Source organism: Numida meleagris, chromosome 1, assembly GCF_002078875.1.
Source record: "Numida meleagris isolate 19003 breed g44 Domestic line chromosome 1, NumMel1.0, whole genome shotgun sequence".
Classification (NCBI taxonomy): domain Eukaryota; kingdom Metazoa; phylum Chordata; class Aves; order Galliformes; family Numididae; genus Numida; species Numida meleagris.
Genome location: NC_034409.1, coordinates 615,092 through 638,493, shown reverse-complemented (window position 1 = coordinate 638,493; position 23,402 = coordinate 615,092). Strand labels below are relative to the sequence as shown.

The window sequence follows — 23,402 nt, the reverse complement described above, 5'->3', positions numbered from 1 at the left end:
CATGGACGCGCTGTGCCGGGCCGAGCCCCGGCCCCGCCGGCCCGCCGCCGCCTCGCCGCTGCCCTGGGCCCGCTTCTCCGCCTGGCTCGACTGTGTCTGCGTGGTCACCTTCGATCTGGAGCTGGGCCAGGCCATGGAGGTGCGGGGACGGTGGGGCCGGGACTGGCTCAGGGGCGCGGGGAGTGAACGTGCGCCGGGAGGTGGGAAGGGGCAGCGGGGGCCGCGCGGTGGCGGCTGAGGGGCTCAGGCCCGGGGACCCGGCGGGCTCCGGTCCGTCGGGCCCGTGAGGGGAAGCGCCGCTGAGGGCAGGAGGGGACGAGCCGGGAGGGAGAGGTCTGGAGCCCTGTTCCCGTTTTCCTTTTTCCCTGCGGCTGCGTCCGAGCGCTGCCCGAGGCCTGTGGGGTGCTGAGAGCTGCTGCTCCCTAAGGACGTGCAGCATGAGAGGAGGGAACGGGACGTTAAGCTCCCTGATGTTATGTAACTGTGGGAACGCACGCCCTGCTTGGCCTTTGTCTAAGGAGGCTGGCACCGGTTTGCAGAGGATGGGGACTTTCTGTGTGCTGAAGCTCCGGAGGTGAAAGGGGAGCGGCGGGGGCCGGGTCAGCCCGCTGCTGCTCTGTGTGTGCGTGGGAACGCTCGGCTGTGCTTGTTTCCACGAGGCCTCAAAATGAAGACACCCGCTACAGACTGAAGCCCAGCGTGCTCTGCGTTCTGTCCTGTGAAGTCAGACCAGGCAACCCCTGGAAAGAATGTGAATACTAAGATAATAATAGCGAGATAATAATTAGCCTTTACGGCTGAATGCTTCGTAGGTGTGTTTTAATACTTCCCCACAAAGGGGCTTTCTAACCCATTTTCTTGTCTGCCTACTGCTATAGGGAGGAAACCATTGCCAGTCACCAGGTGCCGTCGTTCTCTTTCTGCTTACCCCGTTTCCCTGTTGTTTAGGTCAGGTCCAGACCCTGCGTCCACCTGCATCCAGGCAGATTGCTGCAGCGAGGGAGAGGCCGTTCTGTGATTAGGGCTCTGGGCTGCACGTTTCTGGCTTCGAGGAGTGGTTCTGTGGTGCTGCCGTGTGGGACTTGGTCCTGGCCGAGCCTGCAGGGGAAGTTTGCTGTAGACGATCCTGGCTGTGAGGTCGGAGCTTGTCACAGCCCAGTGTGGTCTTGTGGGTTCACGCTGCTCGTGCACCCTCGGTGCTGTGCGTAGTGACAGGCTGGGAGTGGCTTGCAGCACCTCACACTGCAAAGCGAGGCAGAAGGAAGGGAAATCTTTCTGACTGGAGGTTGCATCATCTCTGTAAACCTGTGCGTGAGGAGGCTGGCATCACAAGGGTAATAATCAGGGGACCCGGACATCCCAGGACCGGAGATGTCTTAGGATCATAGAATGATTGGGCTGGAAGGGCCCCCCAGCCCCTCCATGGTGACTCCCCACCCCAAGCTCAGGCTGCCCAGGGCCCCATCCATGGCCTCAGGCACCTCCAGGGATGGGGCACCCACAGCTCTGGGCAGCAGTGCCAGGGCTGCATCACCTCTGGGGAAAGGATTTCCCCTCACATCTGACCCCTTTTTTAGTTTGTAGCCGTTCCCCAATGTCCTGTCATTCTTTGCCCATGTACAAAGCCATTCTGCTCTCATTTATCAGCTCCCATAAGCTGACTTAAGCTCGCGTGACTTGTGCTCTGCGCAGTGATCTGTCAGCGTAGATAAATCATCAGCCTGAAATTCAGCAAGGCCTGACTCCTGTACTATGTATTTACAGAGCAACAAGGGCGTACAAAGGAAAACATAGGCTAATGCAGAGATGAAAAACTGGCTGCAGGGCGAAGTCCGGAGAGTGGCAGTCAGTGGCTCGATGTCTGGATGGAGATCATTGATGAGTCCCACAGGGGTCAGTGCTGGGACTGATACTCTGTAATATCTTCATCGGTGACACTGACGCCCTCAGCAGGTTTGCTGATGACACCAAGCTGTGGGGTGTGGTGACACACTTGAGGGATGGGATGCCATCCAGAGGGGCCTAGGCAGGCTGAGCAGTGGGCACAGGGGAACCTCGTGAGATTCAACAAATCCACATGCAAGATCTTGCACCTGGGTTGAGGCAACTCCTGCTACCAATACAAGCTGGGGGATGAAAGGATGGAGCGCAGCCCTGCTGAAAAGGACCTGGGGGTGCAGGTGGATGGCAGCAGAATGTGAGCCAGCACTGTGCCCTCGCAGCCTGGAATGCCAACCATATCCTGGGCTGCATCAAAGCAGTGCGGCCAGCAGGGCCAGGGAGGGGATCTGCCCCTCTGCTCTGCGCTGGGAGACCTCACCTGGAGCACTGCGTCCACATGGGGAGTGCTCAGCACAGGAGAGGCATGGAGCTGTTGGAGTGTGTCCAGAGGAGGGCCACAAAAATGATCCAAGGGATGGAACAGCTCCCCGTGAGGACGGGCTGAGAGCTGGGGCTGTGCAGCTGGAGTATAGACTGCTCCAAGGTGAGCCAAGTATCCAAAGGGGAGCTACAGGAAAGAAGGGGACAGACTCTTTAGCAGAGCCTGTGGTGACAGAATAAGGGGAAATAGGTCCAAGCGTAAAGAGATTTAGGTTGGATATAAGGAAAAAGCCTTTTACAGTGAAGGTAGTGAGGCACGGGAACAGGTTGCCCAGAGCTGTGGTGGATGCCCCATCCCTGAAGGCTTTCAAGGCCAGGCTGGATCAGGCCCTGGGCAACCTGATGGAGCTGTGGTGTCCCTGTGCACTGCAGGGGAGTTGGGCTAGGTGACCTCTAAAGGTCCCTTCCAACTCTAAGGATTCTATGATTCTACGAAATTGGGTGTCATGACCAATTCTGACTCCTGCACCACTTCACGTTTCTTCAACAAGTCCATGTGAGACCACGAAAGGAGCAGGGGGGAGGACAGCTTTGGGAGGGTCGCTTTCCCAAACGCAGGCGCTGTGTGAGCAGCGTCACTTCAGAGCCACCTGAGTCATTTTCTGGGATAGTCTCTTTGTTGTTGTGGGTGCCAACAGCCACGCTTCAGTGCCAGGGTTTGCTTGCAACATGTGTCACCTCCCCACTTGGCACTGAGGAGCGAGAGCTGCAGTATGAAGGATGTGACATCATAGAATCATAGAATGGCATGGGTTGAAAAGGACCTCAAAAATCATCGAGGTTCAATCCCCTGCTGAGTGCAGGGTCACCAACCACCAGCCCAGGCTGCCCAGAGCCACGTCCAGCCTGGCCTTGAATGCCTCCAGGGACGGGGCATCCACCACCTCCTTGGGCAACCTGTTCCACTGCGTCACCACCCTCGGGGTGAAAAACTTCCTCCTTATATCCAACCTAAACCTGCCCTGTCTCAGTTTAAAACCATTCCGCCTTGTCCTATCGCTATCCACCCTCATAAACAATTGTTCCCCTCCTGTTGATACGCTCCCTTCAAGTATTGGAAGGCCACAGTGAGGTCTCCCCAGAGCCTTCTCTTCTCCAAGCTGAACAAGCCCAGTTCCCTCAACCTTTCCTCATAGCAGAGGAGCTCCATCCTCTGCTCATCTTGGTGGCCTTCTCTGAACTCTTTCCAAGAGCTCTGTGTCTTTCTTGTGCTGGGTCCCCCAGGGCCTGGACGCAGTGCTGCAGATGGGGCCTCCCAAGAGCTGAGCAGAGGGGGACAATCCCCTCCCTCTCCCTGCTGCCCACTCCTCTTTTAATGCAGCCCAGAACACAGTTGGCCTTCCAGGCTGCCAGTGCACACTGCTGGCTCATGTCCAGCTTCTCGTCCACCAGGACCCCCAAGTCCCTCTCTGCAGGGCTGCTCTTGAGGAGTTCTTCCCCCAGTTTGTGTCAATACCTGGGATTGCCCCAGCCCAAGTGCAGCACCTTGCATTCAGCACTGTTGAACCTCATTAGGTTCTCGTGGGCCCACTTGTCCAGCCTGTCCAGGTCCCTCTGGATGGCTTCCCTTCCCTCCAATGTATCGACTACAATGCTCAGCTTGGTGTCATCTGCAAACTGCTGAGGGTGCACTTGATTCCATCGTCTATGTCATTGATAATGATGTTGAAGAGCACCGGTCCCAAGACTGAGCCTTGGGGGACACTGCTTGTGACCGGCCTCCACCCTGACACAGAACCATCGATCACAGCCCTTTGGCTGCGACCAGCCAACCAGTTCTTCATCCACTGAGCAGCCCATCCTTCAAATCCACACCTCTCCGATTTAGAGAGCAGGATGTGGTGAGGGACCACGTCAAAGGCTTTGCAGAAGTCCAGGTAGATGCCATCCGTTGCCCTTCTCCCATCCACCGATGCTGTCACTCCATCGTAGAAGGCCACCAGATTGGTCAGGCAGGATCTGCCCTTGGTGAAGAGTTTGTCTGCTCCTGCAGTGCAGCTTCGTGCTTCAGCCCTTTGTGCTTCAGCCCTTCCTGCTCCGGCCTCAGCGCTGCTGCGCGCAGGGGAGGTTTGCTCCTGCGTCATCTCAGCTCTCTCCACTCAGCGAAGCTCTGACCGACGGCTAATTGGCGTAATTTTTAATTGTCGATTTGGCGTGCTCTCTCTGAAGCCGCTGAGGCGACCTAGCCAAGGAATCAGCAGAGAACTGCTGGGGCTGAGCGTGCAGCGCGCTGGCGGGGTGCCCACCCTATTTATAGAGCTGTGCTGACCGGAGCTCTCTGAGCTCCAGATGCTCTCGCGCTGCCCGCGAGCTGCACGGCTCCGTGCTTGAAGTTCTTTGGGGCTCCTTTGCTTCTCATCTGCTGCTTTAAAGCCACCTGCAATTTCTGCACTCCCCGAGCATTGAGTGCTGCAAAGGCCGCGTGGTTTACTTTCACGGATTTGTAAGTATTTCGCTTCCTCTCCTCGGCCAGGGGGCACGTGCAGCCCACAATTGCTGTTGCTGCATTTCTTGCTCCTCGGTGTGGCTTTCTGCTGGTGGATCTTGCTGTGGGTGTTGGTTGCGTGCGGCTCCGTGCTCGCCCCTGAGCTGAGAAATCTTCCGCCGAGTTTTCTTTTACTGGGTCACAGCGAGTGCAGGAATGGCGCTGTCAGCATTTACGTGGCTCAGCTGCAAAGCCCGGATCTTCGGCTGGATGCTTCAAAATCTTTGAAGATCCCTTTATCTGAGATGTTGGATGATAAACGGGGTGCTGCGCCGTTCAGCTGTCACCGGCATGCTGACAAAGCACGCGTCCTCCGGGCTGTGCCAGGCCTGCCTCTTTCCATGCCCAATAAACCTTGCCTTGTCTTTCTGACAGCAGCTCTCAGATCGGCGAGGCTCAAACTGAGCTCTGCGTCCCCTCCAGCTTCTCCTGCCCATCCTTTACTCTCTATAGTCGCTGTGAGCAGCATCTCTGGCCAGCCGGGGACTCAGAGCCATTAAATAAATGTTTCACCCTTGGTGATAGATGCTGTGCCTCATGCCCAGCTTGGTGTGTGCTTGGTGTGAGCAGGGTATGTTCTTCTCCATCTGTGTGCGTGCAGAGCTTCATTTTCAAAGCTGTTCTTACTCTGTCCCCCCAGCTCGTCTTCTCATCCCTTCACTGCTCAGAACGCCAGCTTTCCTCACTCCTTCAAGAGCACTTGGTGTTTCTAGTGAATTGTTCCTGAGTTTCTAGCAAGAGTCAGAAAAATCGAAGCAAAAAGTGACCCTCCTGCAAACAGTACCTAGAAATATGCAAAATCCTCTGCTTTCTGAACAGGATGCGATCTGGGGCGATCTGTAGGTCTGTGTCTAGGTGCAAAGCTGGGTGTTCATGCTTTCCAGGCTCGGCCAGCAATATCCCTTGCTGTAAGCAGCACTGGGGCAGCCCCATCCTGCTGTGGGAAAGCAGCAGCTTGAGCCTGGAGCAAACAGAAACTGTTCTGTCCATCTCCAAATTTGCTCTAACAAATACAGTGAAAAGCTCAGTGCGGTGGGCACGTGCAGTCAGATTTCACTCACGTACATACATCACTTCCTATATGGAAGCAATGCTGATAGAAGCCACGATGGAACAGCGATGGACTTACTGACTCTCGTCTCTTGCAGTTGGTGTACCCTTACGACTTCAGATTAACAGAGAAAGAGGTAATGCCTAAGTTTCTTTTCCTCTCTTGTTAAAAAACACTGCGCAGCAGTGATGGAGGTTTGCTCACTCTGTGCTTTTTGTTCGTTGCAGAAGACGAGTATCTGCTACTTGTCCTTCCCCGACTCCTACTCAGGTAGGTAGCATCTGCTGGCCTCGCCTGCGGGCGCTCTGCTGCCGTTATGAAATAAATGGGTTCATGATGGAAGGAGTGAGTCACCGTGTGATGCAGCAGCAGCCGATGGGCTGCGTCTTCCAGCAGCATGACACCAGCCCCGAGCTCTGAACACTGGGGCTTGTTGTCCTTCTGATTGCTCCCTGGGTATAGGTCTGCGATCTAGAGGGTGGCAGGATGCTTCCCCGACAGCCTTGCACGCTCGTGCTTCACCCATGTGAATAACACATTAAAAAAAGAGTCAAAAAGGGTAAGTTTTCCTGAGGTTTGCAGCTGTTGACTGCCAGCGTTTCTGTGTTTGAGTGCTCAGTGAAAAGGAGGAGATGGGGAGGGGATGCTTTCGCAGCAGATATCCCCAAAGCTTGTATGGATAAACCGGAGGGGACGCAGTAGGATTTGTGTTCATTCGTACAAATACCTGTTTCTTTCAGGCTGACTCCTGGCTGCTGTTTGCCCGGCTTAGTTCCAATGGTTTTGGATGTCCTTTCACCAGTTTCTGAGAGCTTAGGGAAAACTCAGTGTTCCTTTTGACAAAAGCCAATTATTTTCTAGCAGGAATATCCCTATAACAGATGCAACAACCTTTGCAGTTCCGCAGTGGGAAGGAAGTATGCCCCTCAGCCCTCTGTTTCACCTTGGGTTTTGTTCAGAGAGCCCTGGCATATTTAATTCTTTCCTCATAACTGATCTCTTTGTAAGTGCTTGACCTCAGTTCTCCCGCCCATCCTATCCGCTCCCGAGCTTTCACGCCCTTTGTTTCTTTGCTGCTGAGTTCTTGGTGAGCAATGCTGTATAACCTGGGAGGTTCCCAGCTGCAGTGCTCATCTAGCTCGTTTGCTAGAACCATTGTGCAAGGGGTTGCTGCTTCAATCAGCATTTGTGTGCTCCTGAATTAAGGCTTTTGCAGGGCTTTGCACTTGGGCCGGAGGAATCCCAGCCATAGATACAGACTGGGAGGAGCAATCCTTGAGAGCAGCCCTGCAGAGAAGGACCTGGGGGTCCTGATGGATGAAAAACTGACCATGAGCCAGCAGTGTGTGCTTGCAGCTCGGAAAGCAAATGGTATCCTGGGCGCCATCAGAAGAGAGGTGGCAGCAGGGACAGGGAGGGGATTGTCCCTCTCTACTCTGCCCTCATGAGGCCCTATCTGCAGTACTGCATCCAGGTCTGGGGCCCCCAGTACGAGAAAGACAGGGAGCTGCTGGAGAGGGTCCAGAGGAGGCCACCAAGATGAGCAGAGGCTGGAGCATCTCCCCTATGAAGACAGGCTGAGGGAGCTGGGCTTGTTCAGCCTGGAGAAGAGAAGGCTGCGGGGTGACCTCATTGCAGCCTTCCAGGACCTGAAGGGAGCCTACAAACCAGAGAGGAGTCAACTCTTTACAAGGGTTGATAATGGCAGGACAAGGGGAAATGGTTTTAAGTTGAAGGAGGGAAGATTTAGGTTGGATATCAGGGCAAGTTCTTTACTGTGAGAGCAGTGAGGTGCTGGAACAGGCTGCCCAGAGGTTGTGGATGCCCCATCCCTGGAGGTGCTCAAGGCCGGGTTGGAGGGGGCCCTGGGCAGCCTGGTCTGGTATGAGATGTGGAGGCTGGTGGTGCAGGGAGGTTGGAGCTTGATGATCCTTGGGGTCCCTTCCAACCCAAGCCATTCTATGATTCTGTGATAAGGCTGATTGTAGGTTTTGTCAGTGTAAGATGAGAAGCGGTAGCTGCAGCTGCTTGGGATGGGTGACACCAGCTGGTGGCTGTAAGTTTCCCAGCAGTGACTTGGTGAGCTGTGACTGAGTGATGCTGGTTCTTGTGTTCAGCTACGAGTTCTTCCTGTCTTGCGCTTTTGATTTGAGCAATTCCCGGCTTTCTCCTTGCTGAAACTTCTCACTGAGCATCTGCAGCCTTCTCTGTCCAGGTGGCCTGGGGGACACTCAGTTCAGCTTCCGCCTGCGCCAGTCTGGGGGACAGAGGACCACTCACTATGAGGACGATGGCGAGTACAACAGAGAAGCACCCCTCACCCTGCAGGTCAGTTGCGTTTCGGGGCTCTACGTACCCCTACAAAGCGAGCAGTTGTGCTGTTGGGTTTAAAATCCAAGTATGCTCTCGACTGGTTTACAATTACTCATTTTCTCTGGCTGTTTTCCCAAGTCGTGGGAAGAGTCAGAAAAGAGGAGAGCGTTCAACACGGGGACTTCTCCCGCAGTCATGCGAGTGCAGGGCCATGCTGAGAGTCGCACATGCACCAAGAGGTGGAGCTGGAGCAGGAGGACCCCAGGTTAAAGCAGTGGCTCCAAATGGGCAAAGGGGGAAGGAGAAATGGTGGGACCCAGGTGACATCCAGCAGAGCGCACGGCTGCCTGTGCACATTACCGTGAGGCGATACAAGAACATCCTTGTCCATGGAGGACGAGATGTTTAGCTGTTTGCCCGAGGGAGGGCAGTTGTTTGCACAGGCCCTGTGCTCTGGCTTGCTGCGAGCTGGCTGCTTCAGCCATACCCAGGCGCTGACACCAGCCCCTTAGCTGTGGGTTTTCCAGTGGCAAGCTCTCCACCCGTTTCCTGCAGAAGGAGGGATGCGTTCAGCACTGTTGCTTCCTTTGCTGAAGCAGGTGGCCTTCGGATCAGCCCGTCCTCTTCTGCTTCCTCCTTTCTGTCAGAGGAGCTGACGCTTGCTGCGCTCGCACCTCCACGCTTCTGCACCCGCGTGTGATGTGTGAGAAGAAGCGGGTTGTGGGTCTGAGGAGGAGGTGGAGGATTTCTTTGCCTAAATTCTGGCTTAGAGATTTTTTTTGTTTTGTTTTCAACTCGTATGCACCTTCGCTGCTTTGTAGTAACGAGATGACAGATACTGTCCTTAAAGCGGTAAGGGAAGAGAAATTGGCAAAATAATGGATTCTGTTGTTTAAAAAAGAAAAAAAACAAAAACAAACACCAATATTTGGAAAGAGAAAGAAGGCTTAAACCACGGTGCTGGCGGTGCCTCCAAGGCGATCTGAAGGATGATCTCGGTGCTGGGCACTGATCACTCTCCTCCCTCCCCGGTGTCCATGGGAACCCCGTGGGCATCGGGTGCTTGAAGGGGCTGGTCAGGGGTCATTCCATCTGATTGCTCCTGCGGCTGCTGTGAGGTGTAATTCGGGTGATCCTGGCGAACAGAAGGGAGTGCTGCAAGCGCCTCGTAGCAGGAGCAAGGCTTACTGCCTGGTCAGGGCTGGAGGGAGCTCGAGGATGCCGCTGTTTGGGCTCTCGATAACTGCAGCCTTGTCTCTCCTGCAGCGGGAGTCGGCGCATTACTTTGGTTACGTGTACTTCAGGCAAGTCAAGGACAGCTCCATGAAGAGAGGTTATTTCCAGAAGGTGAGCGCTGAAACCGGATAGCTTGCTACTCCCAGCTGGTACGTAGCTGTAAAAAGGCACCTATCCATAGCTGTAAAATAGCACCGCTTCCTACGTGACACCCACAGCGCTTCTGCAGGAAGCAGCAAAGGTCACGGAGAAGAGGAATATGTGGAAAGTGTGATTCCAAACAAACCTGGATGCGGTTGCCATGGTGTGTTAATCACATGAGCCGTGCCCTGCTGTCTGAATCACGAGATCCTGAAGTGCTGGAATAGTTCCTTCAGGATGGACTCTAGCGTTACAGACGGAGCTGGTGCCGTCTGTGATATTAAACCCCAGCCCTGCTCTTATTATCATTCTTGCTGCATTAATCTTTCTCCTCCCTAGCAGCCCTCTGGGAATGGATTGCTGCTGGGCTGACTGCTGCTCGCTGGCGGCAGTGACGCTGCTGTGACCTCACAACCCTCGTCTCTCAGCGTAAATTCCTTAAACGCAGAGAATGGGAAAAAATAACATGAACTTAAACGTTTATTTCAGTATAGGTATGCAAAGTGCTTAGAATTATTCAGGCAGATGGGTATGGAAACTGCCCGAGAGAGCGGGATTTCAGATTCTTCCCCGGGAGGGAAAATATTTTGCTGTGAAGATCCACTGTTTCCTCTGTGGATCCATAGAATTACTCTTCCAGGAGCAATCTTTTACCTCAGAAGAGATGGACTTGGAAGATCTGCGATGCTTTGTAGCAGATCTGCCTGGTAACCTGCTGGAGAATGGGGACTCCGTCCATCCCTGCAGTTACGTGGCCTCTGTGCTTTCTCCCATCTGTCTGTAAGGCAGTGACAAGGAGTTTCTTTCAAAGAGACACTTCAATACAGAAAGGAGATTCTTCATCTCCAGTAAGGCAGTGGAGGGATCTCTTTAAAAGTTGTTGAAGTGGGGAAGCTTCATAACGTGGGCTAATGTACCGACTCTCTTACAGACTTCCAGAAGTAGGTGGCACATAGAATTCCTCAGTGAAACTTACTGTCATGTTTGTCATGTTAATGCCCCGTCCCTGGAGGCATTCAAGGCCAGGCTGGACGTGGCTCTGGGCAGCCTGGGCTGGTGGTTGGCAACCCTGCACTCAGCAGGGGAGTTGAACTCGATGATCTTTGAGGTCCTTTCCAACCCAGGCCATTCTGTGATTCTATGTTTGGATGGCTTTTTTAATTATGAGTGGCAAAGCTCTGGCTCGGAAGTAAGGCAAGAACAGAACTACTCATTGCATCCCAAACAATGCATTCTGTAACAATTAGAGGAGGAGAATAATCAGCGTAGCAATGAATATCCCAGTGGCTGGACTTGATCTTAAAGGTCTCTTCCACCCCAAATGATTCTGTGGTTCTTCCTCCCCAGCATTCCTTTATTTTGTTTGTCTGCCCAATTTCAGTTTCGACCGTCTGCTTCTTGCACTTCTCTACGTCTGCTCTGGTTATTTTGGTAGCTTTGAACCTATTGGCAATTTATTTTTATTTTCTCCTACAGTTGGTTTTGTGTCAGATCACAGCCTCGTGCCATCTCACTTGCAGCGGCTTCCTTCTAGAAGCTGTCAGCTGTGCTTATTTATGAAGAAACTCCTTAGCACCCAGCATCTCGCTGAGCCTGAAGGCTTGGCTGGGAGGGATTCCACCAGTGGCAGTGCTGCTTTTTGAGCTCCTTCATGTTATTGATGATGGTTTTTAAGCATGACCCTCTAGGAAGCGGTACAGGCATGTGCAGTGCCAGAAATGGCCACAACTCAGGGGCTCTGACTCCTAATGTCCTTTTTTTTCCCCCAGTCTCTGGTGCTGGTGTCACGCCTTCCCTATGTGAACCTGTTCCAGTCGTTGCTGCAGCTGATTGCTCCAGAATACTTTGACAAACTGGAGCCGTGCCTGGAGGCAGGTGAGCAGTCGGATCCAGGAGGGACAGTTTGCACATTGAAATCTTTCAGTGGTGTTATCAGGGGGTTCCTGAAAGGCAGCTGAAACCTTCCAAATTAATTCGTTCTGAAACAAATTCCAACAGGGAAAAAGGCTTTGATCCAAATGCCTGGCTTGTCAGAATTATAAACAGCTGTAAAGGATGTGTTAATGGGAAGTGTCTGACAATCCTAATAGACCGTGCTGTCAGTTGTGTGCACAGCATATTCCCAAAGAGGGGAAAAATTTGCCAAAGCGACATCTCTGTTTAGGCCTTTATTGCACTGTTCAACTTAATCATGATTTGTCAACGGTGCAGTGCTGCACTGGGAGCAGTGGGGCAGGCAGAGATCTAGCATCTGACCCGAACTTGAGCAATTATTGGATGTGGGGCTTGTTTGCAGCTAGCCAGGGGGATGCGTGAACCAGGTGTGAGTGATAATAAATGGGCAGAACTCGCAGGACCAGCTGAGTTAGCTGCAGTGACCTTGTTTTAACTGCTCTTTTTGCCTGCGTCCCTGCAGTGTGCAATGAGATCGACCAGTGGCCGCCTCCAGTGCCGGGACAGACGCTGAACCTCCCAGTGATGGGGGTTGTCATTCAGGTACGTGCTGCTGAGGAGTGATTCCTGGCTGCAGACTGGGGAAAACTGGGAAGGGGAAGATGTTCTCCCTTTCCTCCTGGACGTTAACGTTGCTGTTGGCTCTAGATTCTTTTTCTTTACTCTTAACCACAGTGCAATTAGAACTGGAAATTGAGAAACCACCAGGGTGGTTATTAGAGAAGAAAGTACATTGTGCATGCGTGCTCGTTCCGTCTCCCTGATTAACTTGTCTGTTCTTAATTAGGTGAGAATCCCATCCAGGGTGGATAAGCCAGGATCAAGCCCAGTGAAGCAGTTCAATCAAGAGGTAAGATGAAGTGTGGCATGACACGAGTCACTGATGGGCAGAATAAGGAAAGGAGGGTGTAGGAGAACTGCAGCTCTTTGCACCTTGTCCCATTTGAAACCACTTTGGCCTGGGATCAGTTCAGTTTGCAGTCCCCATTTGGTGCAAGCTGCGTGCTCTCATGCCCATGTCTTTCAAAACAGGACTCTGCACAGTGCTTCAAGTTACGCATGAGCATTGTTTCCACAACTTTTGTTCACTTTCTTTCCTGGGAATGAGCGCGTGGGTAGGTCTTTGTGGAACTCTGCTGTCGTCTTCCGTGTTGTTTTCGTAGTGTTTTCAGTTGGAACATCTTTACTGCTTTGGTTCAGCTTTGATTTTGATTCCTGTTGATCTTTTCTGTTTTTTTCTTTTTCTCTCCTTTGAATAATTTTCTTGTTTGTCTTTTACACGGTTCTGAACTTTTGGTAGCCACATTTCTAACACTTACTGCTTGTGTCTGTGTCTTGAGCTCTGCCTTCAGCCAGGGCAAGCTCCAGAAAGTAAAGGAGTAGCTATGGAGGAGGCCCTTGAAAAGAAGCTCTCATCTAAGAAAGGAAATTCACAGAACGCCCAATCTAGGTCTATTCCTGGCTCATACCTCCAAGCATTGATATCATTCTTTTATTTTTATGCTTATTGCGGAGGGAGCTGTTTTGATGCATCAGTTTCAGTGACGTTTTAGTCAGCATGCTTCCATTTAACAACAGTGTCGGATTTGTTTGTTTTTTTTTCCTTCTTCATTTAGAATCTCTTACCAGCCCCACTGGTTCTCCCAAGTATTCACGAACTGGATCTCTTCAGGTGAGAGCCGCTGTCCCTGCAGCCCTCTCCTTTCCATCTGCCTTGTGTCCTCCCTGCTCAGAGCATCCTGTAGATCACAGGGATGGAGGGAGGATCCCTAACGCATCCACTGGTGCTCTCATTAGAGGAGAGTTCCTTTTCTTGGTCTCAGCTGGTGATCTGCTCAAGCACTGAAGCACTAATGCACCCTGTGCATCTAAACCAAATCTTTCAACACTGTAGGTACCATTATAGTACATGCATACTTACGTATATGTAAGCCCTGTGTGTTTTATTTTGCTTAGATGAAAAGACATACTGAAACCAGTGCGATCAACAGGTTGCTTTATGTGCCTCAAAGCATTTCCTTTACACCTATACAAGATGGTTGAGCTGTAGCTTGTGTAAAGATGCATGACATTCCATTGTGGGATTCAAGAAATGAGTCCTAGATTTCAAATGCCCAGAGGCACATCTGGTTATGGGATAATAGTGTCTGGTCTTTTCTGAACTGCTTCTCTAAACTGTTTGTCATTCTTCCTTTCACTACCAGGTGTTTCCAGCCAGTGCTAATTCACATCCAGATGCTATGGGAGCTGATGCTACTGGGAGAGCCAATTGTTGTAATGGCACCATCCCCTACAGTTTCTTCTGAAATGGTTCTGGCTCTCACCAGGTAACGCCCTCATTTTGAGATGCAGATAACGATAACAACAATATCTGGCAGTTTTTCGGAGATGCTTTTCTGGGAGGTCAGTTGCGTTAGATTTAGTTTGCCTGTGGGAAATATGTAAGAGAAGAAATTAGCACAGCAAAACAGTCTTGTTCACGTTCCACCAATAGCAGAGAAGAGTGAAAATGAGTCCCTGGTGTTGGGGAAACTGATGGGTCACGGCCTTGAAGAGCTTTCTCTCCCCAGCTTTGAACTCCAGTAAAAAAAAAATCCTGGCCTAGCAGTCCTCCAAAGCGCTGCCTCTGGCAGCACCAAGCCCTGCTCCTGGATATTAACTTGTGGCAAACACACGTTCCTCATTGGTGAAGCTTTGGAGGCAGCTCTTCTGTCTGTTGTTACAGCTGCCTTGCTCCCCTGAGGTACTGCTGCGACTACCGTCCCTATTTCACTATCCATGACAGCGAATTCAAAGAATACACCACCAGGACACAAGCTCCGTAAGTGGCTGGCGGACCCGGGCTGCCCACTTGCTGCTCTGTGCGTGGAGGAAGCCCTGAGGGTAACGCTGTTCTACGCCCTTTCCCTTCTTTCCAGGCCAAACCTTGTTGTGGGAGTCACAAACCCTTTCTTTATCAAAACGCTCCAGCACTGGCCGCACATCCTTCGGGTTGGGGAGCTCAGAATGTCAGGTAAGGCTGGCACCGCGTCCTGTTGCGCTGCTGTGCCTCGCTGGGGCTGGCAGGGAGTTGTGTAGCCATCATTTTACACATCTTCATTCCTGTGAGAGCTGAGAAACCCAAGGGAAGGCTGGACTGAGTCAGCTGATGTGTCGCAAGATGAGGACAAATGGTCAAGATGAAAACTTTTGCTGGGTTTTTCTTCCGAAGCGTTAAGAAAATGAGAGCCCCTCCTGGGTAGGAAAGAGCAAATTCCGTAGATGAGAAAAGCGAGGTAGAAGGAGACTCTACGAAGTGCAGAAAACTGCTGTGCTCCGGGCTGAGACGTGGCAGGGGTGGCTGTGCTGCTGTTCCGCAGCACATTCCCAGTCCAAACTTTCAGCATGGAAGCTGGCACATGAGAAGAAGGGGATGCAATGTCAGATTTGTGATAAATGGTTCTGTGTCAGGGTGGAGGCCGGTCACAAGTGGTGTCCCCCAAGGCTCGGTCCTGGGACCGGTGCTCTTCAGCATCATTATCAATGACATAGACGATGGAATCAAGTGCACCCTCAGCAAGTTTGCAGATGACACCAAGCTGAGCAGTGCAGTCTGATACACTGGAAGGAAGGGAAGCCATCCAGAGGGACCTGGACAGGCTGGGGAAGTGGGCCCACGAGAACCTAATGAGGTTCAACAAGGCCAAATGCAAGGTGCTGCACTTGGGCTGGGGCAATCCCAGGTATTGATACAATCTGGGGGAAGAGCTCCTCAAGAGCAGCCCTGCAGAGAGGGACTTGGGGGTCCTGGTGGACGAGAAGCTGGACATGAGCCAGCAGTGTGCGCTGCAGCCCAGAAGGCCAACTATGTTCTGGGCTGCATTAAAAGAGGAGTGGACAGCAGGGAGAGGGAGGTGGTGGTTCCCCTCTGCTCGGCTCTTGTGAGGCCCCATCTGGAGTACTGTCTCCAGGCCTGGGGCCCCCAGCACAAGAAGGACATGGAGTTCTTGGAAGGAGTTCAGAGGAGGGCGACCAAGATGATCAGAGGCTGGAGCACCTCTGCTATGATGAAAGGTTGAGGGAACTGGGCTTGTTTAGTTTGGAGAAGAGAAGGCTCCAGGGAGACCTCATGGTGGCTTTCCAATACTTGAAGGGAGCGTATAAACAGGAGGGGGATTGATTGTTTGTGAGGGAAGATAGCGATAAGACAAGGGGGAATGGTTTTAAGCTGAGACATGGGAGATTTAGGTTAGATATTAGAAGAAAGTTTTTCACCCCGAGGGTGGTGACGCGCTGGAACAGGTTGCCCAGGGTGGTGGTGGATGCCCTGTCCCTGGAGGCATTCAAGGCCAGGCTGGAGGTGGCTCTGGGCAGCCTGGTCTAGTGGTTGGCGACCCTGCACTCATCAGGGGGGTTGAGACTCGATGATCTTTGAGGTCCTTTTCAACCCAGGCCATTCTATGATTCTATGATATCTGAGTGTAGCACAGACATTCTCGAGCGTGCGGCCTCTCATGCGTGCGGTGGCTGGGAGAGGAGATCAGAACCTGAACGAGTTCTTCCCTGTCCCTCCCCAGGTGACCTGCCCAAGCAAGTCAAAGTGAAGAAGCTAACGAAACTAAAAACTCTAGACACAAAACCAGGTGGGTCCTCTTGGCAGCGTGGTTTAATTTTACCTGCCCTTCCAGGAGAGGGATTTTAGCAGCTCTGCAGACACGTGAGCATTACACACACATTTGGTATCACAAGAAGTGGACGTTCTGGTGTCCTCACGCTCCATCTGCTGCGTGGCCCTCTGCAAGGGCGTCCCCCAGCGAATAAAGAAAAGCTGTGCATCTTTGTTCTGAGATGGGAAAAGGCAATTTGCAATAATCGAGCTAATTATTTTGGTGTTGGGGAACAGATTCTAACTTCCTTGCTTTTACGGATCGTCTGCTTTTAAGATGCAGTGGAACTCAAAGGAACTTGCTTAGCTGGATGCAGCTCTTGTCGGTTCACTAGCTGTTCATGGCAGGCCTGGCCATAAGCCGACCTCAGTGAGTTATCTCACCATAAATATAGGGTAAGAAGGTCCTTGGGGTAGTACAGCGTCCTTTGATGCTGCTGTGAGTGCTTGGCTGCATTAGCAATTTTGTGATTTTTTGTCATGAATTTTTCATGATGTTTGTCATCAACCCTGACACAGCTGCTGTGCTCTGTGCTAAAGACTTCAGTTCCCTGCCCCACAGAATGGTGCCTCCTCCAGATTTGTGGGCAGAAATTTGTTTCTAACATCTTTTTTTTTTTTTTTTTTTCCCCCAATTTAGGAATCTACACTTCTTACAAAACATTTCTTCACAAAGACAAAACGCTGATAAAAAGATTGCTAAAGGTGAGCAACTCCAACCCTGTCCCGCATCATGCGTGAGGTTGTGGGAAAACTCTGCTGACAGCTTGGGTTAAGCAGACAGAGCTCTACAAGCAACAGATTCATCTTTAGCTTAAGTGCGTGATGATTTAGCCAAGTGCACTTGAATGAGTTTCTCAGGCCAGCTTTAGAGTTCTTCACTTGATACCATAGATTAAACGTTGTCAGAAATGATAACCTAAGTGAGGATGATCCTTACTGAACGAAGAGGCTGAAGAACCAGATTCTATGTAATGAAATGTGAGTGTTGCCTTTAACCGGCGAGCGAAATGTGTATTTTGGGCAGTGTGGTTTCCAGAATGCTCTGGACTGGCTGCTTATAGCTGCAGAGTTTGCAAATCCTGTGTCTGTCTGCATGCCAGAGAATAGCATCCCTGTGAACGCCCTGCTTGTGCTCGCAGGGGATCCAGCGCAAACGCCCGTCCGAAGTCCAGAGCGCCCTGCTGAGGCGGCACCTCCTGGAGCTCACCCAGAGCTTCATCATTCCCCTGGTGAGTTGGGCAGAGACCTGCCAGGGCGGTGTGAAGGCGAAGGGAGGGAGCGGGATGCTTGCTCGAGTGACACGTTGGCGCTTGCCCTCTTTCATTTGCCTGTATTTTTAGCGTCTGTGTTAGGATGGTGGCACTCTGGAGATGTTTTGCTCCGTAGGAAGGAAGTAAACGTCTCTTGATTGAAAATTTCAGTCATTAGCATGAAAGTCTGCAGGTTGGGTACGCAGCCCGTGGCGTGCAAAGATGGAATGTTTGTTTGTTCCTGCAATGCAGAAATAGTTATCCCTCTGGTTTGATTCTAATGCCAGATCTTTGCTCTTCTCCCCTGGTAGTCAAAGCAGATAGTGAATGACAGGAGCCCCAAACCTTCCTCTTCCCTTAGTGCTAGAGTCAAACTTAGGCCAAGGTGAAGATCTCCCTGCTGGGCAGCTCTGCTGCAGAGCTCAGGAGCTTGTCCGCATAGTAACCGCTCTCCAGAGGCAGACTGTAACCTGTGCTTGCTTTCAGGGCCTCCCTTCCTCCTTAGAAAGCTGATAGTCCTTTATTGGTGACCCTCCAGTTGCACGCGTCTGGCTCCTTCACTTTCTCTCCCACATCATCGTAGGGTGTAGTAAATGAGACAACAGATCACCTTCCAGGATTTTAGGCTTTCCTGCCTCCTCCTGCCCATGGCAGGAGAGTTGGAACTGGGTGATCTTTGAGATCCCTTCAACCCGAGCCATGGTTCTTCCCACCTGACCTCTTCTCGCCTCCTGCGTAGGACTCTTGCAGCCCGTGGTTTGGTGACCTAACCCCGGGTGGGAAGCAGGCTGGGGTGCTGAGGCTCACGTAAAATGCAACTATAAAGGAAAAGGGGAGGGAGGAGGCCAGTGATTGTGATGCACTGGAGAAGCCGTAACGCTCAGTGACCATGCAAGAGGCTCCTTGATTGTTGTAACGTTTGTTTGTTTGTAGGAGCACTATATTGCAAGCCTGATGCCTCTGCAGAGGGCCATTACTCCGTGGAAAGTAAGTTCAGCCTTCAGTCTCTTCTGCTTTCTTTTGACTGGGGATCGGGCATGATTCTGCCATACGCTGATTGCGTGCTCTGATACGCTGCGTGAACTTCCCTCGTTAAAGGAAGAGGGTTATTACGCCTGAAAAAAAATACCAAGTTGAAACAAACACGAGGACAGATGCTTCCTGTTTTGCAGTAAGCTTGGCTATTGTGAATCTAATTTGAATTTTGCTAGCAAGGCTGGTTAAGATGCTAATGCCTCCTTAGTTATTGTTTTGAATCTGTCTTGTACAGCCCCCTGTATTGCAGGTATGGAGCTTGATTTCCCCTAGTTTCTTCTGGGTGTGTGTAACGTGGTCTTTCCATTGCACAGAATCCCCCACAGATCCGTCCTTTCCGACAAGATGATTTCATGAAGACCCTTGAGCATGCTGGTCCCCAACTTACCTGTGTTCTTAAGGGTGACTGGTTGGGTCTGTACAGGTACGAGTTCATTAATTCCATACACGATCTCCTTAATGGCGGGTGCAGTTTATAATGAACATCAACTCATCCCTATAAAGAATTGGTTGGTGTTGGTCAGGAGGAGCAGAACGCAGGGTAGAATCAATCATGTCTTTTATGTCATCTCTGAAATGAGAAGGTCCAGTCAGGTTTAGGACCTGCAAACTTCAGGTGGAGAACCGAAGAACACCTGGGTCCTCACTGACAGGGAACGAGGGGACGTGGCTTTGCCGTCAGCGGTGTCATTCGCTCTCTTCCAGGGAATGTTTCTCTCTGAAGCACCTGGTCCTTGGCAGGTGGAGTAGGGAGACGTGTGGGTCTTCATCCAGCAGTTACTGTACACCTTGGTACTGCATTCAGCACCGCTTTGTTCGCAGCACAAGCCAGCGAGGCAGTTCGGACACAAAAGACGAGTTTTTCAGGGTCGAATTTAGGATAGCGTGTGGGAAAGCATGCTCATAGCTTTCCTAAAGGATAACTGGTTACAATAGGAGTATGAAAAATCCAGAAATCAGATACCTGGGCATTCTGGCTGGTGGCAAACTGGATCTGAGTCGGCAGCGTGCCCTGGGGTGCCCTAGCCCCAGCACTGCCACCGGGCGAGGGAAGGGACCGTCCCAGTGCACTCTGTGCAGCCTCACCTTCAGCACTGGGAGCGGGGTGGATGCCACAGGGTCACAAACATGGTAAGAAGCGAGGGGCTGCTTCAATAAATGGGTTGATGTCCCCACTGCTGGGGGAAGAGTTGCAAAGAATGGCGCTGGGCACCCATCACCCAGCTCTCTTTTGGCACCTTAAACTTCCTAGCTCTGCTGCCACAACCTCTGGCTTCCTGCTCACGGCTTTCCAGTCCCATTTTGCTTTTGTTCTGAAGTTCTGTAATGCTCTGAGATGAAGGGAGGAGCAATGCTGCCCCGTCTGCTTCCCCGTGTAGCTGAGTGAAAGCCGATTTATTGCCGCACCTCGCTGCACATCTTTTGTCATTGCCTGGGTGATACCTTGCTTATGTGGGAGAGATACAAAGACCAATTATGTGGGGCTCGGGTCCGTGCCAGCAAGTGGCCGACAGCTTTCAATGTCGGGAAAGAAGGGGAATTAAGCAAGATACTGTGCAGGAATGTGAATTTCCACGAGAAAAGCGGTCCTAGATAAATAAGAAGGGCGAAGAACACCGCTTCTTGTATCGGCTCAGGCTTGAGCTGATGCAAAGGAAGGTGTGAGACTGGCAGGACTGTCCCTCCGCTGGTGACAGTCCGCTGAGGCTGCCGGCTTGCATCGTGCTAATGCCTGATGGAAGAGGAGAGGAGATGTGAAAGGAGCTTCTTAGCTCATAAGCAGCTGACACCGAATCAAAATGCCTGCATCTGCCGCAGTGGGAAGGGAAATCTGGAGCCAGTGTACTCCTCGGGATCCCTCCCTGTCCCCTTCTCAATGTCACCTTGCTTTCTGCAGGCGTTTCTTCAGGTCTCCCAACTTTGATGGCTGGTACCGTCAGAGGCACAAGGAAATGACCCAGAAGCTGGAAGCCCTTCACTTGGAGGCCATCTGTGAAGCGGTACGTTCCAGCTGCAGGGATTCAGACCGGGGCCGGAATTCTCAGGCCTGATGCCTGGGAGATGGGAGCGCTCCTTGGATGTTCGCTGACGCCTCTCGGTTCTCTAGTAGAGTGGGGACAGTGCCTGGTGCCCAAGGGAGGCACAGGGCTGCCTGGTGCCCAGGTGCAGAGGTGTCCTTGTTCCCCATGAGCGCTGTTATTCGAGTGGCCCAGCTCTCCCTCTTGCTTAGCCAGTGCAAACCCGCTCTGGCTGCTTCTGTCAACTATTTCTCATTCATCAGGCCCTTCCCAAGCCAACAGAGTCCCAGACTGGAAACGTCATCTGTTGCTGGCTCCCTTAATGCCTATTGAAAATAGGTAGGAATTTTAGCAGTGATTCCCGGTGCAGTTTCTAAAACTGAGCTGCTGCAGGGATAGCCCCAGGAGCTCTGGCATCCTATCCAGGTGCATCTCCAGCTGCAGCACTTGCTTTGCTGGTTAGCCATGCAGGTCCTCCAGCGTGGTGTGGGAATGCCAAAGCTGTCTCCTTTCTTAACAGGCCTGACTCTGGCAAATAGATGTAAGTTCTGAGCACAGCATGAGATGCAGAGTGCTGCCTGGAGGAGGGGGACCCTGCACCACCTGCGTATTGCTGCATCTTTCCTTGATTCTTCTCTTGCAGGCAAGAGCTTGATGCTGCCGTGGGCAGAAAAGTGGGGAGAGCTCTGTCTTGCTCATTTAGGCTTAAGTGCTGCGAGCAGAGTTATGAAAGAGGCTGAGAAGCCTCCTCCTCACTTTTATTTCAGGCTTTGCTTAGGTGTGTCTCTTTGAGAAGTTTCTGTAAAGAAGAAATGGCCTTGAAGGAAACTGTTCTTCTCTTTCTGCAGAACATCGTGGCCTGGATGAAGGACAAGTCTGAGGTGGAGATCGTAGACCTGGTGCTGAAACTTCGTGAGAAGCTGGTAGGTTTTCCTCCCCTCTTCCTGCACTCCTTCCTTTCTGTATCGCTGTGGCACGGAGTGACCAAGGGATGTAGATTGCAGCTGATGCTTGAGAAAGCTTTGTTCCTTCTCCCTCATTTGGAGGACTGGCAAACGAGGCAGGGGCGAGTCCTCAGAGGTTGCCTACGAGAGGATTCAAAGTTCTGCCTCATTCCGTCAGCCCGAGGCCCAGGTAGCTGCTTCCCATCAGTTTCCTCTCATCCCAGCTGCCGACACGGTGTGAAGTTTGCTCAGCCAACGGCGAAGCAGAAAGAGGACTCGAAGCTGTTTCGGGACTCCTCATTTCCTCTCCTCTCCCTCCCTGTAGGTAAGAGCCAGGTGCCAGCACCTCCCTGTGAAGGAGGAGACCCTGCGGCGCGTGGGCCTTTACATTGAGACCGTCATTGACTCCTTGCCGGAGGACCTGCAGGCGGTGCTGCACCACCACTGAGCGCTGAGCGACTGCTGCAGAAGGAAGGGCCCTCCCACGCTGCCAGCAGCTGCGGCCGCGCTTGGAAAGGAAACTTCTTCCCTGCTCCAGCCACCGCGGCCCCGTCGGGACCTTCCTCACGAGCGTGTTTGGTTTCTGAGCGCACGGATCAGAGCTGGAGCAGAAATGGGAAACCACGGGCGCTGTTCTGTCTCGTCCTGCTGCAGGGAGCTGGAGTTAGGGGCCCGTCAATGAAAAACACTTTCCTGCGTCGGCTGTTACTAGGTCAGAAAGCGGCAGTCAGGCTTTCAGCAGCATGTGATAGGCTGTGCAAAACACGTTTTGCCCACATATACCACATCCATCTTTGTCTAGTGCTTGGGCTCTCAACATTTCAATGCCGTCATCCTGGCTGGAAGAAGCGGGACCAGCCCCGTATGGGGGAGTTGTTTTCAGGACAGCTCCTGCTGCTAACGAGAGGGATGCTAGTTCCCCGCGTAGAAACGATGCGGAAAAAAAATTGCTGCTGCCCATTCAGCAGCCTGACTCACTGCAGCAAGAGCTTCAGCTGTGATGGGAGTGGGAAGCTGAATTGCTGGACGTGGAACGCTGGTTTCTCTCCTAGGCAGAGAGAGAAAGGGGGAAAAAAAAGGAGCTGGTGCATCTGCAAGGAGCAGAGCTCTCCAGAGAGGGCAGATGTGCGCTGTGTGAACGGCAACAGCTAGTGCAGCTCCGCACAGAGGAGCTGGTCTCCAACTGGAATTTATTCTGCTTGGAAAAATCGAGCACGTGCACTCTGGTAACGTGCAGAGTTGGAGCTCTGCCTTGGGCAGCGAGGTCTGTGTAACGCGGCCAGCCTGCTTGCTGATCAGACATGGTGGAAGATCTGATTCGGGCGGTCTCACCATTGCTGCCACCACTGCTGCATTCCACCATCTGCCACTTGGGCCAGCGTCCCAGCGTGCGTGCCCACAGAATGCTTTTTAGGCCGGGCCTGGCAGCCTGCTGCAGCCCCGTTCCACAAGCAGCTCTGGAGGAGCACTCCTTCCCACCTGGGAGCAGAGGTGAGTGCTCAGACCACGCGGAGCTCTGCAGTTCCCTGTCCTCAGCGCTGAGCGAGCTGCCTCCTTCAGCCTCAACCCGCGGGGCCGGGGCGATGCCAGTAAGGGGTGGAGGTGACAGAATCCTTCCTGCGTTCTCCTGCTCCAGAGCACGGCTGGGGCAGCACAGAGGGGCAGTGGGGCTGCTCAGTTTCCTGCTGCCTCTGGCCTGGAAGCAGCGGAATGAGGAGGCTCAGCCATTCTGCCCCGCAGCAACGCGTTACACCGCGCTCCTCAGCAGCAGCCCTCCCTGTACAGTGTACACTGTGTACATAGAGTTTGTGCGTGTGTCCGTGCGATAGCTCTGCGGTGACTCTGGTGGACTGAAGCACTCATGTATAGTAGAAAATAATAGTTAAAAAAAAAAAAAAAAAATTGAGCCGAGCTCTGTTTCCTGGGATTGGGTCCGAGATGGATTT

At 52.3% G+C, this 23,402-nt stretch overlaps 1 protein-coding gene across 1 annotated transcript; it reads left to right on the top strand.

Moving 5' to 3' along the window:
- On the top strand, positions 2–23,367 carry DENND6B (DENN domain containing 6B). The gene is made up of 21 exons (XM_021384425.1): positions 2–150; positions 694–751; positions 6,016–6,054; positions 6,146–6,188; positions 8,134–8,246; positions 9,498–9,578; positions 11,378–11,483; positions 12,025–12,104; positions 12,349–12,411; positions 13,178–13,233; positions 13,766–13,888; positions 14,287–14,382; positions 14,480–14,574; positions 16,118–16,183; positions 16,847–16,911; positions 17,349–17,438; positions 18,393–18,446; positions 18,809–18,918; positions 20,392–20,494; positions 21,361–21,435; positions 21,782–23,367. Exons 1-21 carry the CDS (start codon positions 2–4, stop codon positions 21,902–21,904), a joined length of 1,788 nt encoding a protein of 595 aa, XP_021240100.1. The 3' UTR covers positions 21,905–23,367.

Bases quoted from the DNA above. Each gene is read 5' to 3' on its own strand.
- DENND6B (XM_021384425.1), top strand. From the start codon at position 2: ATGGACGCGCTGTGCCGGGCCGAGCCCCGGCCCCGCCGGCCCGCCGCC. The intron at 11,484-12,024 runs GTGAGCAGTCGG...GCGTCCCTGCAG, and splicing joins GGAGCCGTGCCTGGAGGCAG to TGTGCAATGAGATCGACCAG. The intron at 13,234-13,765 runs GTGAGAGCCGCT...TTTCACTACCAG, and splicing joins CACGAACTGGATCTCTTCAG to GTGTTTCCAGCCAGTGCTAA.